The sequence below is a fragment of the Dasypus novemcinctus genome, chromosome 20 (assembly GCF_030445035.2).
Source record: "Dasypus novemcinctus isolate mDasNov1 chromosome 20, mDasNov1.1.hap2, whole genome shotgun sequence".
NCBI classification, from domain to species: Eukaryota; Metazoa; Chordata; class Mammalia; order Cingulata; family Dasypodidae; genus Dasypus; species Dasypus novemcinctus.
Window position 1 is genome coordinate 47607760 of NC_080692.1, and position 11127 is coordinate 47618886.

Sequence of the window (11127 nt, forward strand, 5' to 3'; positions counted from 1 at the left end):
GTTTTGGTGGGAGAGGGGGTCGGGGCGGGGGGGGGAACACACAGCGCGATTTACACTCCACCCCCGGGACGCAAGCGCACACCGGGAAGCCCACGGCCAGCCTGCGCGCGGACAGTTCCTGCAGCTCAGAGCCTCTGCCTCCAGCGGGGCATGCGCGCCCTCCGCGAGGTCCCCGCAAACCCCGCACCTGGCCTGGGGGCTGAGGTCCCCGCAAACCCCCGCACCTGGCCCGAGAGCTGCGCCCTCCGCGAGGTCCCCGCAAACCCCGCACCTGGCCTGGGGGCTGAGGTCCCCGCAAACCCCCGCACCTCCCCCGAGAGCTGCGCCCTCCGCGAGGTCCCCGCAAACCCCGCACCTGGCCTGGGGGCTGAGGTCCCCGCAAACCCCCGCACCTGGCCCGAGAGCTGCGCCCTCCGCGAGGTCCCCGCAAACCCCCGCACCTGGCCCGAGAGCGCTTTGCCAGCAGGTGGCTAAAGCCACCCGTGGGCGGCCTTGCCCTCTCCAAGGCGGGGGGCTCGGTTATCCAAGGGCATCGCGAGCTTTTGAAAGGGCTCCGAACGAATTCCTCATCCTAGAGCACCTCAAAGTGTGCGGGGCTCCCGCCGCGTGGACGGCGAGGCCCTCGGACCGTGGGCCCACCGCCCTGCGCGCAGGAGGGGTCTGAGCAGCCTGCCCCTGCCCTGCGCAGCAGCGCGCCCTGCGGCCCTGGACCACCTCTCCCTGCGCCTCCAGCCGAGCCCGACGGCCTGCGCCACGGTCACGCAGAGCCCGGGCCCCGCGCTGCGGCAGCGGGGACCCAACCAGCACGGCCGCCCCCGGCGCCCGGCCGCCCCGCTCCGGCAGCTGCTGCTTGGCCCGCCCCGACTCGGACGGGCGGCTGGGACTGCGCGGGCGGAAGGCTCGGGGCGACCGCGGGGCCCACCGCGAGGAGCCAGGGACCCGCCCGGGAGCCCGCGACGCGGCCCTGGCGGGAGAGGGGCTACCCGCGGAGCTCGCGCCCGGGCCCCGCCCCCGCCGACAGGCCCCGCCCCCGCCGACAGGCCCCGCCCTCTCACCGCCCCTGCCGGCAGGCCCCGCCCCCGGCCGCCTGCTTTCTCCCCAGGGCCCTCATCTGGAACCTGGGGCGCCGAGGGCAGCGCGCAGGCGCGGAGGGCAGCGCGCAGGCGCCCCCGCGCCCCGCCCCCTCTCACGTGCGGCGCAGCGTGCGCCGGGGCATGTGCGGGCGCACGTGACGGCGCGCGTACGGCCCGGCCGGCGCGCCCCGCCGGCTGTACTTTGACCCCGGGCGTGGGCGGGCGGGGCCCCAGCGGGCCGAGCGCGGCGGCGGGCCTGTCGCTAGGCAACCGCGGCCGGCGGCGCCCCCCCCGCAGTTCTCCGGGCTGGGGAGCGTGGGGCGCCCGCTCGGCCCCGCAGCCCCCACGGCGCTGGCGGCGGGGGCCAGCTTTCAGGGGGGCAGCGCGCAAACGCGGAGCTAGAAGCAGCCCTTCCCCCGCCCGCCGCGTCCGGGCGAAGGCGCCGGGCTACCCCCTGGTGGGTGACGTGCTGTTCACGCAGCCAGTTCCGGGCGTGCAGCTGCGCCTTCTCGAGAGAATATAGGCTCGGAAACCGCCCCGGGGGGCTTCTGTTCGCCCCTTAGCCGAGCTCTGCAGTCGTTGGGGCCAGGCTGACACCCGCCTGTTGAAACTCCCATTTCCGTCCTCGTGAGGAGTCGCGAGCAAAGACACGCCTCGGCTGTGAGGCAGGGGCTCAGCGCGCCATGTAGTAGTCCAGGCACACGCACGCCACACACAGAAGGCCCCAAAATGGGGAGCCCAGCCAAGAACACGACGCCCTCAAAGTGCCCTCCAGAAGCCCGCGGCCACGCGCCCTCCTCACTCTCGGTTCTAGAGGCCCCTGTGCCTGGCTTCCTGGGCCGCTCTGCCCCCAGATCCCCCCTGCCCCGGGGACCTCCAGAGCGCGGCGGGGGCTCCCCGCGTAAGGTGGGCTTCCCAGTCCGGGAGGGCTCCAAATGCAGTCGACAGCAGACCTTGTGGTCTTGAAGGGATTTGGGGAGCCTTTTCCCCAGAGTTCCGTCCTCTGTCGTGATGTCCTGGGGGCCCTGTGCCATGATTTAGAAAGGCTGTAATGTGTTGGTCCTCCCGCACCAACCACGCATACTCTGGAGCAACTCCTCCACGAGGAAACCTGCCCGAGTGTTGCCATTACATCCGGGTAGTCGTGTAGGGAGCAGGGACTCAGAACCTGGACCCAGCCCTGCTTCTGCTCCTTGCTGAGCAACGTGACCGTGGACTAGCTCCTCGCCTGGCTGCTTCCCTGCAGGGCTGCTCTACATCTCTCCTTTCCCTTTTGGGGGCTGAGAACTTGGATCAGCAGTCCCTTACTGACTGTAAAGAAATCCCCGCCAGCCTCTTTTGTAAGACAGGCCAACGTGGGGAGACAGAGCTGCTTGGGAGGCACCGCCGCTCCCCTCTACCCCTCGCCCAGGACCACCTAGGATGTTGTCATGCTGGGGTGCAGGAGGGAAGTCCGGGGGTTCTGGGTCAGTTCTATGGTCCAGGCCTTAGGAGGCCGTGGTGAGGGCCAGCCTGACACCAGGTTCTAAAAGGACTGAGAGCCTAGGAAATCCAGGCTCAGTCCTTGCGCATGGGGCGCCCCTACACGGGGGACACCCCTGCGTGGCACAGCACTGTGTGTGGGCCAGCTCACCACACAGGCCAGGACGCCCTGGGCATGGAACCCTGGACCCCCACATCTGGTAGGCAGAAGCTCTATCAGCTGAGCCACAACCACTTCCCCTCCAGTCAAAAGTAACCAGTTAAACTGCCTGCATCTTAACACAGGACTAGAATGTGCCAAGCCTTCTCCTTGAGGATGGTCTCATGTGCCCGCCCGGCCCCTCTCCTAAAATCTAGCTACCTTGCCAGGTCTTCTCTGACTCACCAGATGGAGTTAGCAAACCCGTGCCCCCGCTCCCCCCTCAGGCCCCTGGGGTTGCACCCGCCCTTGTAAAGGTACTTGTGTGTTGGTTGTACTTTATTTCAGTACAGGTCCGTCACCTGCACTGGACTCTGAAACCCCAGAGCCTAATCTTTGACTCCCAGACATTTACCACAGCACCCCACGTATTGTAGAAGGACAAAAAAATGCGTGTCCCCACATCTACCATTTATTGCATCCATAGGCTCAAAGAGGAGTGTGCTCTGCCTTCCATGGGAAGTTTGGAACCGTTCACCATAGGCAGCTCGGCCTAGCACTCTTCCTGCCAGTTCTCAGCATGGGTTTCCTGGACCTGCCATGCAAGATGTCCACAGGCCAGAGGTGGAGGGGGTTATGTACCAGAAGTGGGCCCAGGATCATCCATGAATCAAAATGTTGCCTGGCTTTTCACTAAGAGCCCTTGCTCCCCTCTTCCTATCACAGAGGAAGAAGCGTTTTCTCGATCAAATTATTTCTGGTATGGAAATTTATTTTGTGACTAGCTGTGGGCTAACTCTGTTAGCAAGTTGTTTGTATTTTTGTGTAATAAAATGGTCAAGAAATAGTATTTGATGGAATTTGCATAACAATCTCACAGTATTGTTGAGAATCTGGGAGTTAAAAGAAATGAAAGGAAAAAAAAAAAGCTTGGGGGGCCATGTCACAGAACCTGAGCTCACACAATTTACTTATAGAAGAGCCCTCAATTCCGCATCAGAGGAAGTTTACTCTCATCTTAGACACGGTTCTAATGGGTGTGGTTTTGTTTAAATGGTTTCCCAGCCCACAGCAAGTCAGAGGAAGCAAATTAGATAAGAGTTGGAAGCAGGCAGTCTGACACACCAAGAAGTGACACCTGACAACTTGACCATGAGTCAAGAGACTGAAAAACCTAGAAAAAGCAGATACACAAAAATCAAGAAGAATTTAGTCAGGTACAAATACTCCCAGGGTTCATGCTTAGTGCAAAAGTGATGTTTGCAACGATGACCCTGAATTCTTGAGAGAGGTCAAATTTATACTGGGTATTTTTCCCTAAAAGCTAGGTAAGACCTTTTGGGGGATGTGTAATATACTTTAGTATGTGTTCCACTAAAATAAAAACCAAAAGAACATTGCTGGCACTCGAACACAGAAGCTTCAGTTTTCCGAACAACTGTTTCATAAGGTACCTATTCCCTGCTGCCAGATGAGTGAGTCATCACAGAATTCATTATCAGAATTTTAAAATATCAACTTTTAAAAATGTGTAGTTTTGTATTTGTGGTTTTTAATATGGAATCTCTGAACAAGTACAAGGAACCCAATTTTAAGACAAATGCATAACACGAAGAAAAGCATCTTCTTTAAAAGTGCATGCTGCAAGGTTTTTAGTATAATTCCCACCTTAATCACAGAAAATATGTGATAATTTTCCACGTCAATCCCCTACTTAAATTCGACTTTGAAAAACGCGACCTCACCTTGCACTTGAGCGTGCACTGTAAATCCACCTTGAACTAATTCAGAATGACAGAACAATGGGTGGGTCTGAATATATCCATCTGATGGTCCAATAGAGCAAGAATTTTTGTTTCATGAAAAAAAAATCCCATTATCACAATAGTACAGCCAGCTTCTGGCATTAAAATAGTCTTCATTCATGACAGTTTTGGACTATTTCAACATAAATTTAAGAAGTTTTAGTCACATCTTCCCAGAGTCTAAATTGGCAGTCACCTCCCATGGAGAGGTTCAGAGTTGACTTGTGGCATGAACAGAACAGGCTGAGGCTTCTTTATATAACTTTTTAAAAAAATCTCAGATTATGGGCAATCACCAAAGCTACAGCCATAGAGGCTATAACAGAGAACTAACTGAAAAACAGTATTCACAAAGACAGGAACTAAAACTCCAACAATAATTTATATAGCTACTGAAATCTAGGTTCTAGTGTCTTAAAAATGTGCTTCAATTTAGCTCTTTGGAGAAAAAGACCCTTTACAATTCAAATAAAGTTTTGTGAACTTACCAATTCAAACATATGTTTGTGAAATTAATTGGTGTCAGACTAATAAAAGCATTATTGGCTCAAGATTCATATGTCTTAAATTGAAAAATCACATGTACTATAAAGTATTGTAGCTAAAATTTCACCACCGCAGATATAGAAAAGTTTCAGCAAATAATAGTGACTTCAGGCTTTCAATTCATCAAAATAAATAAATGACCAAAATAACATTTTTCAGGTGCTTTATGGATATTATTTTGTATTTCTGTTCCCACTATTTTGACCTTATTATCATATCACTTCATAAGCATTTGGACTAAATAACTGACCTGTAAATTCTGGCACAACTCTAAGGTTTTATTATTTTATTGTACTGAAATCATAAAAATGCTATAACATTTTATTATCCTCTGGTTTCCTTTGCACCTTTTTTTTGGTTTTGAAGCTATTCTTATTACAATTCTGTCATTAAAATGTCACTTAAAATATTTGAAATGCTATTTCCCCCTTACTCTGGTTTAGATGTTTTTCCACAGTGCAATAAATCACAATGCCCAACAATCCTACAAAGTTCCCTAATGTTAAATTTGGTTTTCTTTGTCCCTCTGGTTTATTTGTGAAACTTGGTGAATGCTGCCCAATCAAATTCCGTTTCCTGGGCCCCGATGCTGCAGTGGCGGCTCCCCACGTGGGGAAAGGGGAGACCGGGCCTCTGGGCTGGCTCTGGGTAGCAAGGGGCCTTGGGAGGGACAGTCAGTCTCCCCTGGTTTAATTTTCCTCATACTCTAAAATGCAGCCCGGCTGGACAAGCCGATCTGAGGTTCCTTCCGGTTCCATGCTATGACTTGCAGTTTTGATGCCACCAAGTCAGCAGAGGGAGCACTTTTTCTACAGCTCAAGCAGGCTGACTGTCATTTACAAAGCCCCTTCAGAGTCAAGGGGTTTGGAAGGAGCGTTACTGGAGCCAAACATTGATAATCTTTCACACAGTTTTTTATCAAATCACAAATTTGATTGTAAATTTGAGTAAATATTCTAGAAATAACTATTTCTGTTCCTTGAATTCCAAAATAAAGCCCATAGCAGAGTTCTTTTGATAACAATTAAGGAACTAAAATATACTCAGAAATTAAGCCCTATGCGGTAGGGTACTGATGCAGAACCCAGTGACAGAGAAAACACCAGGCCATGTAAGAGGGGCAATCAGACGGCAGAGATGAAAAGTGAAAATGTCATCAGTCATAAAAGCATTAGCAAACTGAGGCTACCATAAACATGCAACAATTGACAGGGTTTTCTTTTACACTTTTCATGTAGAACAAGCCAGAAGACACTGCCGGAGCCTGGGCACTTGGGGGGGGGGGGGTGAAGCTGGTGTTACCGAGCCAATGCCCAGTAACGCTGTACACTGAAAATCTTCCATCCCTGTAGGCAGAGATGTGTGAAAACTAACTGAACATCCATCATACCTTTTAATTATTAGACAATCTCATACCGTGTATTAAAGTTTTTATTCCTTAGTAAGAATATTTAAATCACAAAATAGTGTGGAAATATTTAGGTAATAGAATTTATGGAGTGCCGAAAATACTACAATATAAAGATAATTTCTAGTTTATCATCACATACTAAACTTTTCTAAACCAGCTGGTTTCTTGCAGACAGTATTTATTTTTAATAATTTAAGACAGCATGAGCTTGGACCAAGCGTAAGCATTGTAACAAAAGTGCAACTTTTCAGCAAATCCTCCCCCAAAGGTATTTTAACTCAAAATATCATTAGCACATATTTTCTCCCTACAAAAATAGCATGTCAGACATCATTAATTGGAGGTATTAACACTATGTACATAAAAGCCACCTTGCAGGCTGAGAGTTTAACGTTGTTGAAACACAGCGTTTGAGGCAAACAGTAGCGACAGCAGCAAATGCACCGAACGGACGAAAAGGCCCAGATATTTTCTTCACTCCGAGTCAGACTGTTGTGTCTCACCCCTTGCATAACATTCAAGTGAGATTTCTCACAGTGCTACCTTGGCAACAAACTAAAAATATCCAGAGAAGGTCTCTGGTTAAGCCTTATTTAAAAAGCTTTCTCAGTGATTATCTGGTATCTGGTTTGGTCTCCAGAAGATACAGAGTCTTGGAGCTAGGAAGGCCCCGGAGGGCTGGACTCCACCGCTCGAGGGCCTTTCCAACCCAGGCTGACCCGGTTAACTCTTTCCTCCACCTTTGTGATTTCCGGGAATGCAGGGGAAACCCACGTGGACTTGTTTTCTTAGTTGAGAGCACATTCAAACTTTTTTTTTTTCTGTTTTACAGCAAGATTACAAAAAGTTAGGGATAAATGGATCAAACGATGACAGTGGGAACAGATGCCCTTGTTCTAGAATGTGCCTAAAAAAAAATTCAGTTGAGTCCACCCACCGCGGTCCTTTTCGCAATAAAGTGCTAGCAAGGACACCGGGAACCCGGCGCCTTCACCCACCTTTCCCTGATTTAGCTCCAAGGATGCCCAGCTCCCAGCCCGTGACAAGTGCAGGTTACTAAGATACCGTTTCAATCACTGCGGAACAGCTCGCCACGGGAGCACCCGCGTCCTCGCTTCTCCCTCGTGAAAAATAGATGCTTTTAAAAAAAGCTGAACATTATAAAATACTGAAGAGCACACTGAATCTTAAAAGACCCTCCTGTTTGTGGAAAGCCTCCTCCAACAAGGCAGGGCAGCTTGGGGACTGAGCCAGGAGCCGCCTGCTGGTGGCTGTCGCCTCTGGGCTCAGCCCTGAGGGGCCGCCTGCCTCGAGAATTGGGGTCTCTTAGCTTCAAGACAGGGAGCACGGCCTAAAGGGAGGCAACACTTATTTGGTTTTTGGTTTGGTTTTTTGTTTGTTTGTTTTTGTTAAGAAAAATAGAACCAACATGTGCTGGCGAGGGTCTTTTCAGCGGCGGGGGGTGGACGGGGCTGTGAGCGCGGGGGCGGGCACTCCGGGTGCCACACACCTGCTGAGGCGCTCGCGCGCCCGCACGTCCTCCCTCTAAAGGGTCAAGGGCGTCTGGATGGAGGACGAGGACACGCCGCCTCCGCCCGCCCCGCCGTCCTTCCCGGGAGGGGGGCCCCGGGGGCTCAGGGGGCCTCCTTCCCCGGCGGCGAGGGGTCGTCCCGGGCGGAGCTCCCCGCGCCCCCGGGCTCGCGGGGGGCGGCGAAGGGCAGGTGGGCGCGGCCGGGCGGGGGCCGCGGCGCGCCGGGGGGCGCCCCCTCGGGCGGCCGGAGGGGCGCGGCGGCCGCCTTCTCGGGCGGGGGCGACAGCACCGAGGACAGGCAGGGGAAGGCGGCGGCGGCGGCGGGGAGGCCGGGGTAAAGCAGCGGGAAGGGCGCGGCGGCGGCCGCGGGGTACAGCAGCTTCTCCAGGCCGCCCTTGTCCAGGAAGGGCTGCACGTAGGCGGCGGCCGACGGCGACAGCAGGTAGAAGGGCAGGCAGAAGGGCGCGGCGGGCGCGGGCTGCGCCAGGGGCGCGCCGCCCAGGGCCGCCAGCGAGCTCAGCAGCGCCGCGTCGGGCCGCAGCAGCGCGGCGGCCGCGGGGTCGGGGCCCAGGAGCGCGGCCGCCGCCGCCGCCGCGCCGCCCCCCGGGCCGCCGCGGGCGTCCAGCTTCGGCCGCTTGGGGGCCGGCGCGTCCTCGCCGGGGGGCTCCTGCTTGATGGCCACGCGCCCGGGCCCCCGCGCCGCCGCCGCCGCCCCCGCTCGCGGGCCGGCCGCGCCTCGGCCTCGCCGCCGTAGCCGCTGTCGGTGTCCGTGTCGTGGCCGCCCGCGAGCTCGGCGCCCGCCTGAGTCCGCTGGATGACCGGCACGCAGTGGGCGGCGCGCGGGGGCCGCCGTCTGGCCCCCGCGCGCCCGGGGCGGCCGGCAGCGGGGGCGCGGGCAGGAACTGCGCGGCCACCGCGTGCAAGTGGCCGAGCAGCTGCGCGCAGCGCGCCTCCCGCGGCGTCCAGCTCTCAAAGCGGCAGAGGTGCTGCAGGACTTCTTTGGCGCAGGTTTGAAAGCCCGAGTGGAACGCGTCCAGGTCGGACTCAAGAGGCGACTTCAGAGATCGCTCCCCTGCGCGGAGGAAGGGCGGGGGCGGGGGGGGGGGGTGGAGGCGAGAAGAAAAACACCGGCGCCTGAGCATCTGCTCGTCACGTGGGCCGCGCACTGACTCAAGTGATCTGGGCTGTGCCTCCGTCACCCAGTGATATAATCCGCGGGCTGCCGGGGCGGGGGCGCGGCGGGGGGCGCCCTCCTCCCGGCCGCAAAGCCTTGAAATAAAAAACCGGATTCCTCCCGGTTCTGCTACGAGCCTCTCGGAAGCCTCAGGAATCCGGCACTTTCCAAGGAAGGGAAAGTCCCCGCTATTTAAGAGGGGGAGCCCTGGGCCCGCGGAAGGGAGGGGGTCCTAACCGGCTCGCCTGCGGGATACCCCGCATGGGTGCGGGGATCGGCCGCCCCGTGCTGACTTACCACTCTGTAAAGCAATTATCTTCTGGTGTTGCTGCTCGGTTAAGGCTGTTAAAGCTTTTAAGTGCTTCAAAGTTAATTCCAAGACTACCGCTTTCTCCAGATGCCCCAGGGTCTGCAGTGGCGCAAGAGAGAAGGGGCGCTCGGTTACCCAAAAGCACGCATCTGCCTTGATTGCTTTTCTCAAAGCAGACACTTCGGGGGAAAAAAGAAAAGTACTCTTCCTATGCTATTTCTCGTTTTCCACAAGGCAGGCTAGAAACGATTTCTTGCTTTCAGTTGTGAGCACCTACTCTGGGTGTGCGGGGACTCTACGCTATAGCACAAGTTGTAAGTCAACATATTCTTTTACCCCTGGAAGTTAGCGCCAGGCTATTAGTACGCCCCGGGAGAGCAGCAGAGAATGAAAATGTCCATCTTACTGTCAATTTCAGATGTTCGGGCAGTAAATCTTTCAGTTGAGCAATGCATTCATTAATTCGGTCTCTTCTTTTCTTTTCTATTAATCTGTGCGGTAATTTGTAGGTATCCTTAATATACGAAAGTCGTGAGAAAAAAGAAGACAATAAGCTAAACATTCATTCACTGGACATAACAATCCCCCCGCCCCCCAAATACGACAGGGTGGGATAAACTGCCCAAGAAGCCTCTCTCCTCTGGGCTGTTCTGAAATGCAATTTAAATTCAGGTATGATGTCTGATCTCCCCCGAGAGTAGCCAGCGAGCCACTTAAAATTCGCAGCCCGGAGGCTCGGGGCTGGGATTTCTTGCGGGCAGGGCTTCGCCGGGAAAGCAGTGGCCCTGGTGCACTCTCGGGCAGGTAGGGGGACATCGGAAACTTACACTTACCTTGCTGTCGTCTCGCTTCATGCTCCTTTTGGGTTTACACATATACAAAGAGGAATAGTCCAGTCTGCAAGACAGAAACCAGCATCAGGCCCCCCGGGGAGCGGCTCTGCGCCCACCCGCTCCACGCCACTTTGGGGAGGAGAAAAAAAAAAAAGCCAGCCGGCGCCCGGCCAGGGTGCGTGCACCTTACCCTAAGAAGTCCCTGTGCTCCAGGAACGGCCTCTCCTGCACGTGAGGAATGGCCTCGTCCATGTCCAGCCGCGGCCCGCCGCCGCCGGGCCGGCTCGGGGGCTCCGCTCTCGCACGCGGGGGCCGGGCGCCGCGGGAGCTCTGCGGGATCCGGGCGGCTCGGCCGCGCGCCCTCCCGCTCCGGCGCAGCGCGGCGAGTGTGAGGCGCTGCCCCCCGCGCTCGGCTCGGCCGGCCTCGCTCGCACACACGCGCGCACGCACACGCACCCTCGCGCCGGCCCCGCCGCGCCGGGAGTTTGCTCTCACTCCGGGCAGTGTTTGGCCACAGGGCACGCGCGTCGCCGGCCAGACCAGCACCCAGCTCACGTGCGGAACGTACCATCCGCGGGCCAGCCCGGGGGCGCGGGGAGGCGGGGCGGCGGCGGCGGCGGGGGCGGGGACACCTGGTGGGGGCCGCCGGAAAGGAAAGCCCACGGGGGCCGAGCTGGCCGGCTCCCCCGCGGCGACGCGGTCGGCGCGGGAGGAGGCGCGGGGGGCGCGGGGGAGGGGCGCGGCGCTGCGGGGCGGCGCGGGCCCCCTGGGCTGGGAGACGCCGGTCGGGCCCGTCGTTCCGGCGCAGGAACGTGACCGTGGC

General features: G+C 56.6%; 1 protein-coding gene across 1 annotated transcript; it reads right to left on the reverse strand.

Moving 5' to 3' along the window:
- Positions 1-6458: 6458 nt before the first annotated feature.
- Positions 6459-10864, reverse strand: BHLHE41 (basic helix-loop-helix family member e41). Its single transcript, XM_058282924.2, is given in 7 exon segments — positions 6459-8687; positions 8690-8820; positions 8823-9059; positions 9459-9570; positions 9878-9985; positions 10305-10368; positions 10495-10864. Coding segments are annotated over 7 exon segments (1311 nt in total). The 5' UTR covers positions 10557-10864; the 3' UTR covers positions 6459-8090.
- Between the last annotated feature and the right edge of the window lie 263 nt (positions 10865-11127).